The sequence below is a fragment of the Salvelinus fontinalis genome, chromosome 33, assembly GCF_029448725.1.
Source record: "Salvelinus fontinalis isolate EN_2023a chromosome 33, ASM2944872v1, whole genome shotgun sequence".
In the NCBI taxonomy this organism is placed as follows: Eukaryota; Metazoa; Chordata; class Actinopteri; order Salmoniformes; family Salmonidae; genus Salvelinus; species Salvelinus fontinalis.
In genome coordinates this window covers 45,030,360-45,053,085 of record NC_074697.1, presented here as the reverse complement: position 1 = coordinate 45,053,085, position 22,726 = coordinate 45,030,360, and the positions used below count along the sequence as shown (strand labels likewise).

General features: G+C 44.1%; 1 protein-coding gene across 2 annotated transcripts in view; it reads right to left on the bottom strand.

Annotated features, from left to right (window-relative positions):
• Window positions 1-22,726, bottom strand: part of LOC129832360 (latent-transforming growth factor beta-binding protein 4-like) — an 82,595-nt gene that overhangs the window by 24,306 nt on the left and 35,563 nt on the right. The window contains exons 6-12 of one of the 2 annotated variants that reach the window (XM_055896370.1): window positions 17,954-18,190; window positions 11,916-12,205; window positions 11,388-11,490; window positions 9,187-9,249; window positions 7,075-7,197; window positions 5,309-5,485; window positions 3,123-3,602 (exon numbers count right to left, since the gene is read on the bottom strand). In XM_055896370.1, coding sequence (XP_055752345.1) covers window positions 3,123-3,602; window positions 5,309-5,485; window positions 7,075-7,197; window positions 9,187-9,249; window positions 11,388-11,490; window positions 11,916-12,205; window positions 17,954-18,190 — 1,473 coding nt within the window. The remainder of the gene's footprint in view (window positions 1-3,122; window positions 3,603-5,308; window positions 5,486-7,074; window positions 7,198-9,186; window positions 9,250-11,387; window positions 11,491-11,915; window positions 12,206-17,953; window positions 18,191-22,726) is intronic. The other variant, XM_055896371.1, reaches the window with a different exon arrangement.

The following is a 22,726-nucleotide window of genomic DNA, read 5'->3' as shown; positions in this document are numbered from 1 at the left end:
GGCAAAATGGCTTAAGGACAACAAAGTCAAGGTATTGGAGTGGTGTTATGGGATTTTTATGAATAATGACTAAATGATGTATACATTTAACGTAGAAATATAACTAACAGAATTATATCCTGTCTGATGAAGAATGTTTGTCCATAAGAAAGAGGGACTGTTAGCAGGCAAGAAACTTGGCAGACAACTTGTGACCACTGTGAAACTGATAACAGGGAAGGAAGTCTCCCCACCCAGGGAGGGGAGAGACCTTGGGCTTGTAGTAGATTGTGTAACATGTTGCAGGATGTGATAAGCAATGTATGCTTAGGAGAAGACTTGTAAAATATTGTCATTGTCTGAGAGGAGGAGGGACATTTATGACGAAATGTGAGGTATATAAACCAATGTACAGGAAATGATAAGCAGAGCTCTCTAAATAAACATTCATGACTTTGTAGCTGGGCCTGAAACCCACAAACTCTGGGTTTCGGGCTGAGTAATCAATTCAATTGGGTTTATGAACACTGAGAACATAATTCTCGTGACAAGTGGCCATCACAAAGCCCTGACCTTAATCCTATAGAACATTTGTGGGCAGAACTGAAAAAGTGTGTGCGAGCAAGGAGGCCTACAAACCCGACTCCGTTACATCAGCTCTGTCAGGAGGAATGGGCCAAAATTCACCCAACTTATTGTGGGAAGCTTGTGGAAGGCTGCCCGAAACGTTTGACCCAAGTTAAACAATTTAAAGGCAATGCTATCAAATACTAATTGAGTGTATGTAAACTTCTGACCCACGGAATGTGATGAAAGAAATAAAAGCTGAAATAAATCATTCTCTCTACTATTATTCTGACATTTAATATTCTTAAAATAAAGTGATGATCCTAACTGACATAAGACAGGGAATTTTTACGAGGATGAAATGTCAGGAATTGTGAAAAACTGAGGTTAAATCTATTTGGGTAAGGCGTAAGTAAACTTCCGACTTCAACTGTAACTGAATAAAATAGAAAGGATGTTTTCTCCAAAAGATTTCTGAGGCAGTGCGCAAATGCAAGTGTTGCGTGGTTAACAAAGAAACAGGTACTCCTATAGTATATGCTTAATTTAGAGATATTTATGCAACTTTAGTTGTGATACAACCGTGGGCTATATGTTTAGATTTTTAATACATTCTAAGGCTGGATGATGCAAATAATGATAATTTGAAAAAAGTCACATGAAAGGAATGAGCTCTGCTTTGTTTCTTGCACAGGCTGCACACTCTACATCAGTCTCTCATTCACAATTTGACAAGCACTTGATAATGCCTCGTATTTCCAGGCGGCATCCCCCTAGGGTGGCCGTAATGCACACTAAAAAATCCATGCCTTTTGCGGCCAGTGGCCATTTTGCCCTTGGGCTGAATATAATAATTATAATTCCTTTCCCCTGGCTGCGTGTTTCCGAAGCACCTCTCACTCACGTGGTTCTCTCAGATATCTCAATTCTTATTAGCCAATACCAGTCATGTGATCGGGTTGTTCTCTCAGGCATCTATCTCAGCTCCGAAGTAGGCTACAGGTGAAGACAGACACGTCAGGGACGCAACTGCGCACGTCCTTCTTATCAAATCCCGAGGGACATATTGAAGAACTGTCCACGTTTACTTTGTCAGCCAACAAGATGAGCAGGCCTAACGAAAAGCAAAAGCACTAGCCTATGTCAATCTACTATCCCCCATAATAAAAAAAGTTGATCTATTATTGTCACGTTTTCCTTTGTTTAGTATGTGTTTAGTTGGTCAGGACGTGAGCTGGGTGGGCATTCTATGTTATGTGTTTCTATGTTGGGATCATTGGTAATTAGCCTGATATGGTTCTCAATCAGGGGCAGGTGTTTTACGTTTCCTCTGATTGAGAACCATATTAAGGTAGGCTGTTCACACCGTTTGTTTGTGGGTGATTGTCTTCCGTGTCAGTGTATGTACCACACGGGACTGTTTTGTTTGTCTAGTCTGTTCCTGTTCGTGCGTTCTTCGTGTTCTGTAAGTCCTCATGTTCAGGTCGGTCTACGTCGTTTATTGTTTTGTAATTTCTCAAGTGTGCTTCGTGTTCGTTTTGTTTAAATAAATTCATCATGTATTCCACACAAGCTGCGTTTTGGTCCAATCCATTCTCCCCCTAAGACGAGGAGGAGAACGAACGTTACAATTATATTGGTCAACTTGTCCTTCTGTGTGAGAAAGAAATATTCCAAACATAGTCTGGGGCAGTTGTGGGATGCGATAGATTCCCAAATTAATACAACAACTCGCATCAAAAAAACTTTTAAAAGCAATGAGGCTGATGCAACAGATCAGAATGTTTAGCTTAAAATGTTGATAAACAATTAGGCTATTTCTTTACATTATAAGCGCGGCAATGCGCACAGGACACTAGGCTATAAGCTCCAATGTTCCATAATGCAATCAATTCGCGGGAAAACACCATTCTCAAAAGTGACTGCAAATTACGCATGTAATGCTTTGTTATAAAGGTGTATTTTTATGGTGAAAATTATCTTCCCCAAACTTGAAACTCACGCGCCGCCTATGTATGCCAGTTAGGGTCTACACCGGTTGTAAAGCGGATTAATGTGCTTCATTTGAAGTAGTTATTTGTCCACTTTAGTTGCGATACAAACCTTATCAAAACATATAGGCCTGTGGGCTAGGCTACATGAGGTGTGTGACCATGATTTGGCATGCAAGTTTTCTTGCCTTACTGCACACAAACTGGGCATCATAGTATATCATTTACAAGTGATAATATATCACAATATATATATATATATCACTTATCACTCAAGTGATAGGCTAATATTGTCACCCATCAGACTATTTTTGATTTAATCTTGTCTTTACATATACTAAATAATATATGTGTGAAATTATTTTTGATTTTAAATCGACCGTCTCGGAACAGGGGAAGGGGGAATTTGACTGCGGTCGGTGTGGCGGTAATACGGTCACCATAACAGCCCTACATAAGATGTGTTTTTAATTCATGTCAATTTACAAACAGTTCTGAAAATGGTTATATCACGTTTTGGAATGAAACTCTTCACTGTACGATGAGGAATCTCCTTAAGGTTGCTATGAGTTATTCTCTACTCACCTGTCACCACCCGGGTGGGTCCTGCTGTAACAGAGATGGCTGGGATGTGTGGTCTGCCCTGGGGGGACAGGGAGCCTCCACTCGATGGCTGCTGGGGTCTGGTCTGAGGTGTGAGAGCTCTACCATCTGGCTGTTGGGGTCTAGTTTGGGGAGTCAGTGCACCACTGCTTGAAGGCTGTTGGGATCCAATTTGCGGAGTGTAAGGGCCTGAGCTTGATGGTTGCTGAGGTCTCGTCAGAGTGGTGAGCAGAGTAGTGCTACCTGGTTGTTGAGGCCTGGTTTGGGGAGGGAGAGAGCCTGAGCTTAAAGATTGTTGGGGACTAGTTTGGGCTGGTTGTTGTGGCCTGGTCTGTGGGGTGCTCTGGGATATGACAGGGGGACCTCCAGTCCCGTGCTGCTCCACCACCCTCTGGTTGAACTTGATGGCAGAGGCAGAGTAGTGGTAGCCAGGCCCTGCTGGGCAGATCTCCTTGAAAGCAACTGTCAGGAGCAAACAGAGAATGCCACAAGCAGGATTCAATTGGTTAGTGTGTTTCATACCCATATACAGTGCATTCGGAAAGTATTCAGACCCATTGACTTTTTCCACATTTTGTTACATTACAACGTTATTGTAAAATGTATTAAATCGTTTTTTCACACACGACACACGACAACGCAGGAGTGGCTTTGGAACAAGTGTCTGAATGTCCTTGAGTTGCCCAGCCAGAGCTCGGACTTGAACCCACTCGAACATCTCTGGAGAGACCTGAAAATAGCTGTGCAGTGACGCTCCCCATCCAACCTGACAGAGCTTGAGAGGATCTGCAGAGAATAGGAGAAGCTCCCCAAATACAGGTGTGCCAAGCTTGTAGCGTCATACCCAAGAAGACTAGAGGCTGTCATCGCTGCCAAAGGTCCTTCAACAAAGTACTGAGTAAAGGGTCTGAATACTTATGTACATGTGATAAAAAACTGTTTTCTCACATCTCCTCCACAGAGGAACTCTGGAGCACTATCAGAATGACCATCGGGTTCTTGGTCACCTCCCTGACCAGGGCCCTTCTCCCCCGATTGCTCAGTTTGGCTGAGAGGCCAGCTCTAGGAAGAGTCTTGTTGGTTCCAAACATATTCCATTTGGAGGCCACTGGGTTCTTGGGTACCTTCAATGCTGCAGACATTTTTTGGTACCCTTCCCCAGAGCTGCACCTAGACACAATCTTGTCTCAGGGCTCTACAGACAATTCCTTCAACCTCATGGCTTGGTTTTTTGCTCTAACATGCATTGTCAACTTTGGGACCTTATAGAGACAGGTGTGTGCCTTTCCAAATCATGTCCAATCAATTGAATTTACCCCAGGTGGACTCCAATCAAGTTGTAGAAACAGCTCAAGGATGATCAATGGAAACAGGATACACCTGATCTCAATTTTGAGTCTCATAGCAAAGGATCTGAATACATCCTTGCGACATGGAGCTGTGCATTATCATGCTGAAACATGAGGTGATGGCGGCAGATGATGGCACGACAATGGGCATCAGGATCTCGTCACGGTATCTCTGTGTATTCAAATTGCCATCGATAAAATGAAATTGTGTTCATTGTCCGTAGTTAATGCCTAACCATACCTGCACTGCTACCATGGGGCACTCTGTTCACAACCATGACATCAGCAAACCGCTCGCCCACACAACGCCATACACGTGGTCTGCGGTTGTGAGGCCGGTTGAACGTACTGCCAAATTCTCTACAATGACGTTGGAGGCGGCTTATGGTAGAGAGATTAACATTCAATTATCTGTCAACAGCTCTGGTGCACATTCCTACAGTCAGCATGCCAGTTGCCCCCAGCACAAGGTGCACCTGTGTAATGAACATGCTATTTAACAAGCTTCTTGATATGCAACACCTGTCAGGTGGATGGATTATCTTGGTAAAGGAGAAATGCTAACTAACAGGGATTTAAACAAATTTGTGCACAACATTTGAAAGAAATAAGCTTTTTGTGCGTATGGAAATGTTCTGGGATCTTTTATTTAAGCTCATGAAACATGGGACCAACACTTTACATGTTGCATTTATATTTTTGTTCAGTGTACATACTGTGACTTAGGCAGATGTTAACACTGTAGCACTAGCTGCATTATGATTATCCAATGCCGGACCAGTATGATGTGGAGGTTTGAATCAGAATAGGGATGCTCACCTGATCCAAAGTAGGGACACCTCTCACAGTTCTTGCCCCAGGCCTTGCCCACACGGCTGCAGCAGCAGATCTGCTTGGTGATGTTCCTGAGGATGGGCACGGAGCAGCTACCACGGCCAGAGCCAGAGTTTAGGATACGATAGCACTGGCCCTTATCCTCCGAGATCACCTTACGGGCTGCAAGAGGAAGACAGGGTGAGGACATGCCAATGGGAGAATGGTGGAGAGAAAATAGCGGTATTATAGCCATACTGAAACAGCTTCATGTCCCAAAAGGCCTCAAGCAAAAGAAGACACCAAACCTAACATGCAGGCCCAACACATGCTGATTGTTGATTCACACATTATCTTGAAATATAATGCTGGTGTACTCTTCATCTTTGCTTTTTGTATCACAATTTGTGTCACTTCTGGTAGGCATTCTGTTGCTTTAGTCGGGTTAAGAAACAGAAATATTCAACTGAAGACAGACAATGAGTTGCAGAAGTACCACACGTCAGAAAAAACAAGAAATTGGCCAACAAGAAATTTATCGCTGTTAAACCCTCGCTTCAGAGAGCAAGAAAACAGAAAAGCTGAAAGCATTCGCATGAACTTTTTGGCAACACATTATTTAAAGATGACCGCTCAGAGTCAACGATGCACAAAACAAACAGCTTCCAACAGTTAGAGCCAAGAGCTGGGGCGGACTGGATAGAGAGGGTGGCCCCAGACAAGCAGATGCAAACTGCGTCAGATCCAAAGGCAACACACAGGCCAACCAGCATTTCAGAAGCACTGACCATCGTAAAATGCCAGTTAGAATAAGCAGGCCGAGTGTCACAGAACTTCAGGCGCTGTAGTGTGATGTTTGTGATGTGTGTATAGATGTGTAATGTATGTTTTATAATACAGCACAGTTAATGTAAAGTACTACTGAATAATGTTCAATCTAAAAGTGTGTGAAAGTTGAACTAATTTTTGGGATCAGCATGAGTAAAGATAATGGACATTTTTATTACATGAGGTAGTTTACCTGTCCTACACAGTGTTTCCCCAGCCACAGCTGCTAAACTTTTGCCGCCACTCCAAAAGATAGAAAACTTTTTTTGGTAGGTAAAACGTTTTCAGTGTAAAGTTAAATGACGAAAACCTGATATAAAGTATAAAGAAAAGATAATGGAGTTATATCTTTTAAAAATAAGACCACCTTTGAGAACTAAGAATCACCAAAATAAAAACTAGACAGTTAGAGAGAATCAAAAAACACTCAGATAGCATAAGGACACGGCATAAGCCATGACAAAATGTGTAGAATTGCAGGAAACTAGCTTTAAAACTACAATTTATTCTCTCAGCCCCATGACAAAATATGTAGAATTGCAAGAAACTAGCTTTAAAACTGTAAAAAAAAAAAAAACTTCACAAATGGCAAAATATGTAGAATTACAGGAAAATACCTGTAAAACAAAATGTTTGGGGTCGGTTTGCGCCATTGGCCATGCCCACTACCCCCCCACCCCCCACCTTTGCCACTGGAAGATAATCCTTGGGGAAACACTGCTACAGTATGTTGGCTAATACCCAACACATCCTAAACACATTCAATTTTCCTCTATCTCTTTACTCAACTTGTTTTTGTATGGGAGGTTGTGTGTAATGTTTTGTACAGTTCAGCTCCATAGCACCTCGGCCATGCGTTATTCCTGCTCATTCCAGACACCGCGGCATAGCAGCGCAGCATTCTCTTCCTCTCCTCTGAGCAGGGTGCCCTGTAGGCTACTTACAGATACAGATCCCGTGAGAGGCGTCCAGTATGTATCCTTGCCTGCAGACACAACTATAGCTCCCCCGAGTGTTCACACAGTTGCCGTTCTCACAGAAGCCTGGCTGCAAACACTCATTAACATCTAGGAAGGGAAACACTACGGTCACATCCCTATTCCCTAACCCCATCCACCCATAGGATTCACAAACAGGAAATAGTCATGAACCCTCTTCCTGAAGGCCAGGGAGATAATAGGGCTCCCCACTGATATACTGTACCTGCAGGGGGAGACCCTGGTCACAGAGGACATTCATATTCTGGGGATATTAATAGTGACTGACTTGAAACCCAATGAGGATGGTTAGACATGACACACATTTGTGCTCAGAGTTAATTCTATGTGAAACAAATACATTTTTATAAACTTTAGTTGTAGCTGAGACCTTGGAAAAACTAGCCCCAACCTGAACTCATCATCTTGGAAACCCTCAACTAAAAAGTCTGGCGACATCCAACGTGAGTGTAAACGAAAACCATAACATAAACATATCAGTGTTTATCCAACCCCGTCCTCATCAATATCGTAGCAGCTTACGACACGAGATGTACTGTAACTCTCAGGGAGTTAGGGAGATTGAGTGAGTGATGCAACAGGGCCTGGTGTAGTCATTACTTCTCACACTATCTGGCTCTTCCTGGAGAAATGGTTTTCCAGCAGTCAGGTTATACAACCAACTGGCCTAACATACGCTGCATCTGTTGGGCTATTGGAGTGAGCTGAACTCATCACCAATTCACTGTAGACCTTCTTGCTACAAATAGACATTTAAAGGCAGCGTTGCAAATATGGTTTGTATCATCATCTGTCAGAACCTAATCCATTTGAGTTACTATGTTAAATCTTTCTATATAGATGCAGTAGTGAAAAAGTTTCTCCAGCCAAATAACAGTAATATATATACAGTATCCATTGAGGCATGTTAGTGAGGTGAATACAGTATGCTCCTTTAAGTTCTTGAATTGAACTTACAGATCAATGTAGTTTTTTCTCTCTCCATTTATATCAGCTGCTAACTAATGTGCATGTACAATATAATACCAGGGGCCTCAAATGCTATTCTGAAGAATCGCAGGTGATGTTTTTGCAATATGTAATTTATCAACTTAAACTACATGCATGTCATCATACGGATGAGTGGCATGGTGTCACTGTGGCCTGCCCTTGGGTATGTGCACCTCTCAGATCAATAGCAGATTCACCATGAATGAGCACAACCACATTGGTATGTCCCCATCTGAGCGCTATCCCATGTGTTTGGACGAGCCTGAGTGATTCATAGCCAGCATGATAGCATTTGCATGTTACCATCAGCGGAGACTTGTGCTCTGTTTTCTCCGTTCCCTCTCATATCTTATTAGGCTCTACAGAGACAGATGAAGCAGCCATTCCATAGTGGCAGATAATCAAGGCATGGCTCGTGGTTTCAGAGCTTATCACCTCAGACTCTTCAGCGTTCGACAGTAGATCTCTGGGCCAAGTGACAAGACTGGGTTGAATAACGAGCTGCTTCAAAGAGCTTTTCTATGTGTGTGTTTGAGCTGAGCCTATATGGAATACAGTGTGACAAGCTAAGGAGACAGCTGCTGACTCGATGAAGTGATATCATACATTGTTACACTCAAAACATCAAATGAAAATGAGAGAGGTCATATTATGAAGATAGACCATTGCAATGCTTCTCTTTTCCACCCCTATTTCACCTGGTATTTGTTTAAAAATAAATACGGTCAAATATAATTTCATCACATTTCAACACATCTCTTCCTGTCAGTTCTCCTGTTCCAAAAAGTGTTCTTTGGCTGTCCCCATAGGAAAACCCTTTGAAGAACCCTTTTTGGTTCGAGTTATAACCTTTTTGTTTCCAGGTAGAACCATTTCGAGTTCCATTTAGAACCCTTTCCACAGATGGTTCTACATGGAACCCAAAATAGTTCCACCTGGAAACAAAAAGGTATGGGGACAGTAGAAAAACCCCTTTTGGAGCCCTTTTTTCTAAGATTGTAGAAGACCACCATCATTCTACAGTAAGTGGTATAGTCAGGTGTACTCAGAGGGACTGATGGTACTCACCAACACACTGGGTGCCGTTGATCCTCTCAAATCCAGCCGGACAGCTCCCATCGACTCCGTTTCCTGAAATGGCAATTCACATAATGATGTTTAAATAGCAATAATTGGGAGACCCTGTGTGAGCCCTAATGTTGTAAAGGGAAAGGGGATACCTAGTCATGTAGTGCCAATAGCTGTGTCTCCAGTACAACCAGAGTGATTGCTCAAAATTCACTGGGTCAATCTTTTCTAGACTGTCTTTCTCCTGCAGAGCCTGGACGAGATTTCAGATACTTTTAGTGTTCAATCTGTGTGTACTGTACAGTTCCTGATCCCACCATGGAAGACGAGCAGCATGTAGCGCCACAGAGAGAGAGCCAAGCGTACAGGAGCCATGGGATACACCGGAGCTCTCTGGGTCAACTAAATCAAGCAAAGCAAATAATGTTTTTTTTACCATTCGAGCATGATGACTCACCGTCAGTCTAGAGTGGAAAATACACTCTAATCTAACATTGGCTATCAACCCCATCTCCAGCGAGCTATGTTACTCCCAATTGTTTGCTGGACTGTTGGCAGCCTAAATCACACAATATTGGTCACCTGTCTGCTAACAATCTCCCTCCCAGCTGTCTCTCCTCTCACATCAAACAAAGCTCTATTTGGAGGACTTTTGCAGTCTTGGGAGACAAGTGGGAAGTTGTGAAGTAACTTGAGGTTGCAGAGCAAAGATTCAAAGGACATTCCTCAAAGGAAATGGAAAGGAGAAAGTACTTAGTGTTTCAAATGACTGTGATCCCAGGCCAGAGTTTTGGACAAGGCCTCTATTGTTCGGTATTAACCATTTATTTATGGTAATGTTTGGAGAATTGTTTGCACGGAGGGAGAAATTGCAATTGAGGAGGTTTCATTCGTAGTCTAAATCAAAATGAGGAAAACCATGCATATCTTCCAGGTTGTTGAACAGAAAGAAAAAACGCCTTGTTTGGTGATTTACTTCCATGTGTTTGTATTTATCAGTGACCCTACAGAGCAGGCGACATAATGTTCTGTATTTCTTACGGGCTCTGGCTAAGCGTGGAGTCAATCTGTTACATAATATGTCCATTACTGATAACAGCAATAATAATGTGGAATAGTATGAATTCCCTGTTAGTTAACAGGAACAGATACAAACAAGACCATGTTGATTTCTGGGCATTGCTATCTAAAACAAGTCATTTTTCTTTTACCGGGTTGGCTGAGGAGAGTTACCTAAAACATTCTCAGGACTGTCTGGATTCCTGTTCAAATGAATAGTGGTGATGAAAGAAGTTGAAAACAGAACATTAGCTCACTACTTTTTGACATGATGTTGATATGGTCTAGGAGGCGAGAGGGCAAAGCCAACTTAATGACAAATATGGCCAAGAGAAAAGTACATTCCATTCAGGTTAGTCAGGTCTGGAGTAAAACATGGCAACAACTGTATGTACTGTTTATAACTAGTTAATAATTTGATACTGTAATACGTAAGTTCTTATTTAATTTCAGACAACAGAGCAAGGCCATCTGGTTTAAGGTTTCTAAAAGGAATTCCACTCCAATCTGAAGCACTCCTGTCTTTCGAAAAACCAAAGTCAATGTCAATAAGGTAGTGAAGAGGAGATTAACGAGAACAAGCTGTTAGGCTAGCCACTATACTGTAGCATGGGACCTACCGTTTAAAAAATGTATTTAGGTGTCACACAATAATACAAAAAATGTATTATGGACCACTCAAATTAAGTTTTGAGACACTAAAAACAATCATAGTCAAACATGGCATAGCTGTCATCTACAATACATTACTTAATCTACACATGTATACATAAACAAAAAACAAAGTGCGTATGATCATAGTGTACAACAAGTGTAACTATTTGTTGATTGTTGCACCTGGGATTACTAATCAGCAGTGATTTGTTTCTGGTATACACTGATTGGTTTTGAGATGAGAGGAGGGGTAGGTACACAAAGGGGACAGAAGGTGGGGGGATAAAAAGGATTAACCCGTTTTGTGATAGAAAGACTGAAAGGAGAGAACAAGAGTACTTGCCTAGTTAAATAAAGGTTCTATTAAAAACCTTTACAAAAAAGAGAAGAGGGATACGGACGAAAGGCCAAGTTTAACTTTAAAGGAGAACTGAGACAGGGCACACTGTAGAAGTCAGGTCGGTGACTACCAGAGGGGGGGATTTTACCTGTGTTAGGGGGACATAGGACACACTCGTTGATGCCCCAGGCCAGTCCAATCCCTCGGCAGCAGGTGTCCTGACTCCTGAGTCCTGGGAGAGGTGAGCTGCACTGAGGGGTATAGGAGGAGGAAGAGCATTGGATTTAAACTGGCACAACCACAATGAGAAATGCCACCTATTTCTATTGGCTTGCTTAAGACTTAGCTACATCATTTAATGCATATGACATATTTACAGGTAACTGCCAAAATAAAGGAAACACCAACATAAAGTGTCTTAATAGGGTTTTGGGCCACCACGAGGCACCAGAACAGCTTCAACGCACCTTCTAGCCATGGTAGCCAAAATAATGGGCAACTGGGCCTGCTCAGCATTTTTATACACGACCCTAAGCACGATGGGATGTTAATTCCACACCTGTGTGGAAGCACCTGCTTCCAATATACTTTGTATCCCTCATTTACTCAAGTGTTTCATTTATTTTGGCAGTTATCTGTAGGAATCAATAGTAGAAGTAATTTTGAGAAGTCTCACCTGGCCGTTGCGGACCTCCCTGAAGCAGTACTTGAACCCGGAGGATTCTGTGTAGGTGGAGTCACCGTGGAGGGTCTGGGCCTGGACTCTGGGTTTGGGTGGTGGGGCTTCGGCCCGCTCCCCTGGCAGAACACTGGTCCTGGCCCCCGAGAGGCCTGCTGACCAGGTGACCATCTCCGACTGCTCCCTAACTGTGCCTGGCCCATACCCCACCTTCAGCACCTGGTGGATCTTCACGCTTGCCTCTGGGGGGTGCTGCACCCGCACCTTGACCATGGATAAGCCAGACGCTGGGGGGAGGGAGAGACGGGAATGGGGTTTAGGGGTTAGCTAGTGGGGGTTAGCATTAGCAAACACTGCTGACCCCATACAGTCTCTGCACAGAGCCTGACCTGACCCGTTGTGCCTCCAGGGGTCAGAGGTCATCCTATGACAGACCTCTCACTTGAACTCTATCCTGGTGGTTCCCATTTGCCAACAGCTGAATGGTTGACTTTGCATTTTGTGCTGACGGCTAACTAAGGAAGTGGATATGAATGGGAGTGAGCTGCCATGTACTGTATGTGAGGTGCCTTTGGTGTGTGATACAAAGTCTTTGATGTGGTTTCAATTCAAAGTTACATTTTGAATGGCGGACTTTAGCCAGTCCATTTGTTAGGAAGCGAGTGTGAAGCCCTGTTACTATAGCAGATCTTAAGAATCAAAGGAGGGTGTGTGTGCGGTATCCACCGCCCTGTATGTCTGAAAATTGAGTGGTTGTTCTCCTAAAACATGCTATTACTGTGAGTCATGATGGCAGCCTCTCATCGTTTAAAGACTGGAGTGGAAACGTTGGCACAACGTTTCCCCCACGGTGAAGCCACTACACTGCCAAGAGGCCCAGACTGAGCGGAAGGCCAGACCCTGACTCATATCTCAACCTTTTCTTGGGCTTTATTTACAGACTAAAAAGGCAAGGAGATAATGAGTTAACTCTGGGTGACTGAATGTCCCAGATCTGTTTGTACTAAAGGAAGAGTTGTGTACAGTTTGTTCTAGGTTGAAAAAATGAGAATGCGAAAAACAAGGCTCATTAAAATCAAGACCCAGGACCTTGGACTCTTCACCTCCTAGCTATCCGTAATATCAGACCCATAGGACCTGGTTTACTATTCAGGGCTTTACGCAACTGTTTACACGGGGGCCCTGGAGATATGCAGCCAACATAATGTTTCATTTACAGATGCAGTTTGGAAAGTTTTTTTTTACATTTGCCCCAAAACAATGAGAGTGCAAATGGGTCTTTTGTTCTATGATCGTGCTATGGATTTTACAAGGCTCACTTGCTGAACTCCACAACACGGCTGCATCAATTATAAAAAGCGGAGACAATGGCACCATATCAGAGACAATGTTTTGGAACCAAACATGTCTCAGGTGTTCGCTCTCCGTGGTTAACAAGCAATCCCACTGTCTCACCCCTGCAGGATTTCCCATAACTGTTCATAGACTAACTCTGAGATCATTTGGAATTTACTCGCTGATGGTCTACACCCCACTGGAGTTGTGACCAGATGTTTTTAATTGCCAATTCACTATTTCACACTGTCTGGCCGTGACATACAGCCCAGTATTGCAGTAATGGCCGACCTCGTCCTCACAGCTTGTCCTGACAGCATAACAGAGGTGTCCTTTGTTTAGCACGCTAAAAAAATACAGGTGACCTCACAAGGTACACGCATGAAAAGTTTGCCGTTTAGTCACAAGGAGATGAAAACAGAGCATCAGCCCTCCTAAATACACTCCACCTCAAGCGAAGAGAGGAAACGTTCACCACAGGCTGAATAGCCCTTAGGGGTGGTACAATTGATGGATGTCAAACTGCGGTTGTGATGCTAAATTGCATCACAAGTTGCCAAGGAAATAGAGTGTAAGAGTCCTGGCTGCGCTAGAAAAATATCAGTGTAGCACACTTGCCATTAGAAAGAGGTACAGTATATTTCTGATACAAGTGGATTTGTGAGATGTGCATGGACAACGATGTTTTATGATAAACACTACAGAATAGAGCCCCACAGTGGAGGTGTCGTAATACCCATAAAACCTTGCGGTCAAACAGGGAAATGGTTCCAATCATTTTTCCACCATTCATTTTTCCCATGGGGAATTTTAGAAACTACATTTGTGTAGGCTTACCCTGGTGTGACGTTTTGATAACTGTGTAAATCTCTCTCAGACAGACAAGGCAATTTTTATCAATATATTCATCTCTATTTACTCTCAGATTCGAAACTGCTAATTAGCATCAAAGTAGACATCAGGAAAGATTACATATCCCTGCAAGCTCCTGCACATCATCTCTATGTCACACCCTGATCTGTTTCACCTGTCTTTGTGATAGTCTCCACCTTCCTCCCGGTGGCGCCCATCTTCCCCATAATCCCCTGTGTATTTATACCTGTGTTCTCTGTTTGTCTGTTGCCAGTTTGTTTTGTTCATCAAACCTACCAGCGGTTTTCCCCTTGCTATTGTCTTGTCTATAGTTCCTGGTTTTCTAGTTTTCCCGGTTTTGACCTTTCTGCCTGCCCTGACCATGAGCCTGCCTGTCGTTCTGTACCTTTGCCCCACTACTCTGAATTACCGACCTTTGCCTGACCTGACCCTGAGCCTGCCTGCCGTCCTGTGCCTGCCCGTGTTCGATTTAATAAACTTTTGTTACTTCGACACTGTCTACACCTGGGTCTTACCTTCAAACGTGATATTACAAACTGGCCATGACTGACCCAGCAGACTTGGACCAGCTTCGCAACGCCATCTCCTCCCAAGGAGCCACCATTGCTAGGCATGAGGAGTTGCTTTGTGGCCTTGTGGAAGGGGTCCAGACCTTTGCCGAACGCCATGACCAAGCGTTGAAATCATTGCTGGGGCAATTCCGCGGGCTGTCTGGAAGACAGCCTACCACGATGGTAATCTCACATCTCCTCAGTAGCGTCAACCTGTCCACTAAAACCAGGCTCACTGGCAGGAGCGAGTACTCTGGTGGGACATATGGGGAACTTTTCTTCTTCCCTTATTCGCAACCCTTTTCATGCGATTTTGCTGTGGGGGAACCAGTCGAGATCGCTCCGGGTCCCCATCAACTCTGGGGCTGATGAGAGCTTTTTGGACTCTACGCTGGCTTCCGAGCTGGGCATCCCCACTCAGCCCCTTTCCATTCCCATGGACGTTAGAGCACTGGACAGGCGCTCTATAGCCCGGGTCACCCACAACACCACTCCATACAACTTACGTGTGGCAGGGAACCACAGCGAGGCTATCCAGTTCCTGCTCGTTAAGTCTCCTCAGACTCCCGTGGTATTGGGATTCTCCTGGCTCCAGCGACACAATCCCGTCATTAACTGGTCTACTGGTGCCATCATGGGCTGGAGCCCGTTCTGCCACGCCCATTGCCTGAAGTTAGCACAACCTGCCCCGGGATGTCTTCCTGAGGGCTCGGAAGTCGCTACGGACCTCTCCGCCATTCCCGCGGAGTATCAGGACCTCCGGGAGGTGTTCAACAAGGCCCGGGCCACTTCGCTTCCGCCGCACCGCCCTTATGACTGCGGGATTGACCTAGCATGATGACTGTACTCTCTGTCGGGATCAGAGACCAAGGCGATGGAAACCTACATTGGGGACTCCCTAGCTGTAGGATTCATCCGACCTTCTTCTTCTCCCGCCGGCGCAGGGTTCTTCTTTGTGGAGAAGAAGGACAAGACCCTGTGCCCATGCATCGACTACCGGGGTCTCAATGACATAACGGTGAAGAACCGCTACCCCTCATCTCCTCGGCATTCGAGCCGCTCCAGGGGGCCACCGTGTTTTCCAAGCTGGATCTACGTAACACCTACCACCTGGTGCGGATACGGGAAGGGGACAAGTGGAAGACCGCCTTCAACATGGCCTGCGATCACTACGAGTATTTGGTCATGCCATTTGGCCTTACCAACACCCCTGCTGTGTTCTGATCTGTTTCACCTGTCTTTGTAATTGTCTCCACCGCCCTCCAGGTCTCACCCATCTTCCCCATTATCCCCTGTATATTTATACCTGTGTTCTCTGTTTATCTGTTGCCAGTTCGTTTTGTTCATTTCGTTTTATTTGCCCCACTACTCTGGATTACCGACCTCTGCCTGACCTGAGCCTGCCTGCCTGCCGTCCTGTACCTTTGCCTGTCCGTGTTCGATTTAATAAACTTGTGTTACTTCGACACTTACCTTCAAAAGGTCTTACCTTCAAACCTGATCCTCTAGCTGACAGATATTGTGTCAATTTAAAACTTGCACAAGACAGTTCACAGAATTCTCAATTTAAAGAAATGTTGCCAATTTATTCATTACTAAATGTAGCTAGCATTAGATAGTTAATCCAGAGATTCTTACCTTTGCCTCGATTCGGCAGTCTCGTCCATATAATCATGGCATTTGTAGTTCTTTATGATAGTCACACTAGCAGCTAATTAGCATTTCATTTTTGGGGAGTAGATACAGGCGAATATATTGATAAAAGTCACCTTGTCCTAGAGAGATTTACACTGTTATTAAAACATCACGCCAGGGTAAGCATACACGAAACAGAGCCCTTATTTTAAGTGTTTCTAAAATCCCCTATGGGAAAAATGAATGGTGGAAAAATGATTGGAACCATTTCCTTGTTTGACCGCTAGGCTTTATGGGTATTATGACTCATACTGTGGTACTCTATTGGCAGGCCAGCTAAGTCTAAGACCCCTCTATCAACGTAGGTCTCCTCAGTGAGGTTGCGTAAGCACTCAGATCTCCACTCCCAAACACTCTCCCAGCCCTGGAACAGAGCGTGGACTTTTGGAAGCAGCTCGTCAACATAATTGAGCCCGACATTTCTTTTGTTAGTATGAGTTTAGCATATTGTTTAGATTTCACTGTCATAAACTTTTGGTTGTGTTTCACCCCCCCCCCCCCCCCCCCCCCCCTCGGAGCGATCACAAGCCACACTGATGTCGTAGGGCTTTATAGAGCATGGACAAATACACATGCGCTCAGAGTTGCATTTTTATGATAACATCTTTAAAGACAGCAGAAGATTGCCAGCCATATTGCATCCTAAAACAAGTGTCATCTAACTGCAGGGTAACTGCTAAAGCTTCAGAGTTCACCGACTGCGTAGTTAGTAGTGATTGGCGAATGTGATGACGTACATTTTCCAGGGTCTCAATACCGCCATGCAGGGAAACGTCAGTGTTTGCCTTTTCTTCATGTTGTACAAATATACTTCACCATCTGAGAGTGTATGTCAACTGATACAATTTGGTCAGAAACATCTGGCTGTCATAACATCCAAAATTCACATTTGGCAAGACAGTGAGAGTATTCCTAAGTAGCCGAATCGGAGTGTTCTCATACGCATTGTAATGATGTTAAAACAATGGGAAATGTGTGATTGTCTCAGAGACCTAGAGGAATTCCTGTCCGTGTTTCTAGGCTTATTACCTATTGGCACTGAGAGGTACAATTTAAGTGTTGAGTCCTGGCCAAGGGAAAACAGTCATGTATAACTGTCATCTTTAGCTCAGCACACACGGTGCAGTTTGAATTTAATTCGTCTACAGGAAAGACGTGTGTAACTGTGTGACGTGTGAACCTTAGTTGACCATTTTTAACATTCAAAGCCAAACCACAGATGACTAATGTCAGACGAAAGCATCATTTTTTTATGCATTATTAGGCAATTAATGATGGTTCATTTGAACATTTCAAAAAATGCTGTTAGCTATGATTGTCAAATGTATTTGATCAACATGTCAGAATCACACCTCAAAATGCAGAGAATTAGCTGTTGTTGTGCTCATTCAAGAGCTCTTCCTTCTACTATTTTATATGAATCCCAGTCTTACTGTCAAGGAGAGGATCCTTCCCTAGAGACATTGGTCTCTGCTTTAAAGATTTGTGTCTAATGTATTAATTTAAGAGCAACTTGTGTTTCATTCATCACCATTCAGATCCCACCGCTGCCACAAATGAGGCTGGCCTTGTCACACTTACCACCGCTGGGCTGACTGTGGCTCTGCTGCTGGCTCTGCAGGGGGAGAATGTACTCCGACTGGGTCAGCAGCTGCTGACTGGCCAGCACAGAGGGGATGCGTGGAGGCTTCTCAATGTCATTGGTGGAGGGCGTGGCCACGGGGATGTGGCAGAACTTGCCGGTGAAGGTTGGCGGGCAGAGGCAGCGGTCCTTCTGGATGCAGACCCCTCCATTTTGACACAACATGGGGCACAGGACTAGAGGAGAAACAGAGGAGGGAGGGAGGGAGGGAGGGGGAGAGACAAACAGAATGGTTCTGTTAACTGTGACCAGATTGAGGGAGAAACACGGAGTCCAAGACATCAACAACTGAAATAGAACTCTGGAGCTTAGAGAAACTTTAACCCTCTTGTTTGATGTCCTGTAGTGATTTCTATGGTTCAGGTACCATTACGGCCAAGAGTTCCTCCCTGTTGCGGTTCAAAGGTAACACAAACTCACGATTCAGATACAATCCGACTACAAAACCAAGGGCAGAGTCAAACAATTTTACGCCTACCTAGCCAACCAAGACAACAAGGGAAAACCTCCAACACATGTCCTTGTGACAGAGATAATTGATAGACCGTTTGGGCACACTGTAAACAATGCCATTCAAAACAACACTGATTGGTTACAGAGCACACAAATACAATCTTTACATTGTGTCCCCCTTTTTTTTACCACAATGAATGGAAAACAAGCAGCACTCTGACGAAAACCATGTCTCTGCTTATTATGCCCACCAGCACATGCTTTCCATATCACATGGCTGTGTTGTATTAATGCTCATAATAATAATAACATTGGAAAGCTTGGCCCTGGCCCATGCCCAAGTCCATGGAAATTACTTTACAACAGCACTGCAGCTAGGCAGAGAGAGAGAGAGAGAGAGAGAGAGAGAGAGAGAGAGAGAGAGAGAGAGAGAGAGAGAGAGAGAGAGAGAGAGAGAGAGAGAGAGAGAGAGAGAGAGAGAGAGAGAGAGAGAGAGAGAGAGAGAGAGAGAGAGAGAGAGAGAGAGAGGGAGATGGTGAGAGAGAGAGAGAGGGAGATGGTGTGAGAGAGAGAGAGAGAGATGGTGTGAGAGAGAGAGAGAGGGAGATGGTGTGAGAGAGAGAGAGAGAGGGAGATGGTGTGAGAGAGAGAGAGAGAGGGAGATGGTGAGAGAGAGAGAGAGAGAGAGAGATGGTGAGAGAGAGAGAGAGAGAGAGAGAGAGAGAGAGAGAGAGAGAGAGAGAGAGAGAGAGAGGGAGATGGTGTGAGAGAGGGAGAGAGAGATGGTGAGAGAGAGAGAGAGATGGTGAGAGAGAGATGGAGAGATGGAGAGAGAGAGAGAGAGATGGAGAGAGAGAGAGAGAGAGATGGTGAGAGAGAGAGAGAGATGGAGAGATGGTGAGAGAGAGAGAGAGAGAGATAGCGAGAGAGAGAGAGAGAGAGAGAGAGAGAGATGGTGAGAGAGAGATGGTGAGAGAGCGAGAGAGAGAGAGCGAGAGAGCGAGAGAGAGAGAGAGAGAGAGATATGCCTGGTGGTCAGCTGAATAGAACTATCTTTCCAGCATCTATAATCTGTCCATTGTGCAGCTCCCTGGCCAACTGTCTGTCCATCATACACTGGGCCAGAATGATCAACTCAGCACAGTGAGTAAACAATATATGACGCAGTATGAGAGAGAGAGAGAATACCAATAGCTCTTTACGGAAGTGAGGTTTGGGGGCCACTCAATAAACTGGACTTTAAAATGTGGGACAAACATCCAATTGAAGCCCTACATGCAGAATTCTGTCGGAAAATCCTACAAGTCCAGAGAAATACACCAACTAATGCATGTAGGGCAGAATTGGGCCGCTTTCCAGTAATAATGAAAATACAAAAAAGATCATTAACATTTTGGCTACATCTAAATTCAAGTCCAAATTCGAGTCTGCAATTTAAAGCACTTCAAACCCAAGAGCTGAGCCCAGAAACGAACCCTCTCAGTCAGCTGGTGTTGGACCTCACCAACCAAGCTGACACCAGCACTGCTTCAAAAGAAAGAATTCCAATAAACAAAATCATGAACCAATCAAAGGACTCATATATACAACATTGGAAAAACGAAACAAAATCCCAAAGCCGACTAAATTGCTATCTGACCCTAAACAGAGAATATGAATTGGCTGAATATCTCTACTCTGTCAGAGATACGAAGCAGAGACAGATCCTTACCAAGTACAGGCTGAGTGACCACCGATTGGCAATAGAAACCGGCAGACATAAAAAGACATGGCTACCCAAAGAGGAGCGTGCATGTGGTCACTGCACGACAGGGGATGTAGAAACAGAGATACACTTTCTCCTTTACTGTGATAAATATTCCTCACCAAGAGATTCATTATTCACAGAAATGTCTACATTTATTCCAAATTTTAACTTATTAAACCCAGAGGAAAAACTAAAAATACTCATGGGCGAAGGAGCAATGGCTCCTCTTGCAGCCAAATATGTATTTGCCTGCCATAGCCTGAGGGACACTGAATAATAACATCTGCATAGTAAGCAGTATTATGACTGTTACTTATTATGACTGTTATTGTTATTACTGTTATTGTTATTACTATTATTATTGTTGTTTATCATTCCAAGTAGTAATGGTATGGGTGGTAATGGTAATGATAGCAGTTTAATGATGGTGGTGGTGGTAGTAGTGGTAATGATGATAGTAGTTGTAGTACCAATGTAATGGTGAAGATGACCGTTATTTAGTTATAAGTTAGTTATAGTTTCTTTTTCTTTTTTATTACATTACATTCGATTATTGACTGTTACCATTTTATTGTTACTATTTTTATATTTAATTTTGTATTATTATCTACTGCCATTCTATATTATTATTTGTCATTGTTTATAATTTTATTACAATGTATATTGTATACATTGTTGCTTTGGCAATATTGACACAATGTTTTTCATGCCAATAAAGCAGCTTGAATTTGAATTTGAGAGAGAGAGAGAGAGAGAGAGAGAGAGAGAGAGAGAGAAAGAAAAATATGAATGTACTGATGGACTTGCTTGTGTGACTTTCTATCCATATTTTAATTAGGTAGAATATGAGCTTGCTCTCTCTTAAACACTCTTTTTGTTTGTATTCTGTGGTAATTTTACCACTCAAATGATCCTGCAATCAAGTAAGAGGGTTCAGCTGAACCTGTTTCCTCTCATCAGAGTGGTTTGGAGAGGATACTGTAAAACACAACTATTGGTCTGTACGAGGTCCCGACAGTCACACTGATTATAGGCCTTCACCTTTCCCCGAGCCTTCCCGGAACTTGGAAAGACGACGGCAGCTGAAGGCTGTCCAAAATACACACTGATCCATCATTTTTAGTGTTCTTCCTTTCCCTAGGGGGGGCACAGAATTGATTTTCCGTCTGAATTCGAAGTCCTCTGGGCTCCAGTGAGCGTGTCAGCGTCGGGGTAACTACTGTACAGGTCTCTTTTCTCAGTTTCTGGCATGCTCTCGCCCATTGTTCCAGAGGCCACGGTGAGGAACAGGAAAAAGGTTGGTGGTTTTGTCAGGAAAAAGCCTTTTACAAGAGGAATTACAGTACAGTGGCTTCGGAGTTCTCTAGGTTCCTATCGCAGAGAACCTGTGTCCGGCCCCCGGGGTTAGAGCAGCAGCGTTCCGCTGTGTGGAGTAGGTTTCCGGTGGAGAAATCATGTGTGGAACATATGCAGTGTATCAGTGTGTGTACTCCCCGCTGTGGCGTAGCCGTGGTGATGAGGTCATGTACAGTGTGCAAACTGAGAAGGTGACCTAATTGTTTGCTCCGAGTCGGACGTGTGTGTCCCTCCAGATGCAACGGATCCATCCACACCAGTTTACACAGGGAGAGGGGAAATTAGGTCGAGAGAGAGAGAAAAAGAGGGAGAGAGACAGAGAGAGGGACAGAATGGGAAAAGACAAAGAGAGGGAAACTGACAAAAGGAAAGACAGACAGAGAGAGGGACAGAATGGGAAAAGAGAGGCAGAAAGACAGAGAGAGGGAGAGAAAGTTGCCTGATGACTCATCCTGAATTTAATTTGGCTGCTCTATCAATCGCTCCATACATGAGTCTGAACCTACCATCCCAGAAGTCGTTTGTGCTGATTCATGTAGACCAGCTCTGGTCCAACCCATCGGTTTCTGGGACCAATCAGAACGGTTTGAATGTGTTCGCATTCGAGAAGTCGTCGGGGAGGAAGCAAACCAGATTCATCGTGGAGAAGAAACGTTAGTGGGCGTGGCGTTTGGCCCGAGCGATGTGGATGGGTAGCCAGGCAAGGGTGCAGGTGCCTCCCATGAAAAACAGTGATGTCAGCTGAGCTGTTGAGATGCACTGAGCAGCTGCTCAGTTCTCCTCAGGCCCTCCATGAGACACACAACGTTAGCCCTCTCTTCTCAGAGAAGTTCCCCATGTCTTTCACTGCACTCATATCCAGGTAATGGAGTACATCTCTCAGGCAAGTATGGAACAACAGGTCATCATACCATGTAGAGTTTTGGTTTTCACCAGAAGCTGTTTTATTGGTGTTTAGTGGCACAATACCTGTCTAAATGATGGAGGGACACCAGTGGACCCCCCTGACATCACTTCCTGTGTCCCCAGGCTTTGCAGCTAGGCCTTAGAGGATTTCACTCGAAAGGGTGGTTTAAAAATGGGTGTCATCACTCAAACATTCTGGGCGTGTGTGTGTGTATGTACTTCAAGGTTGACAGCATTAGCCCTCCCTGGA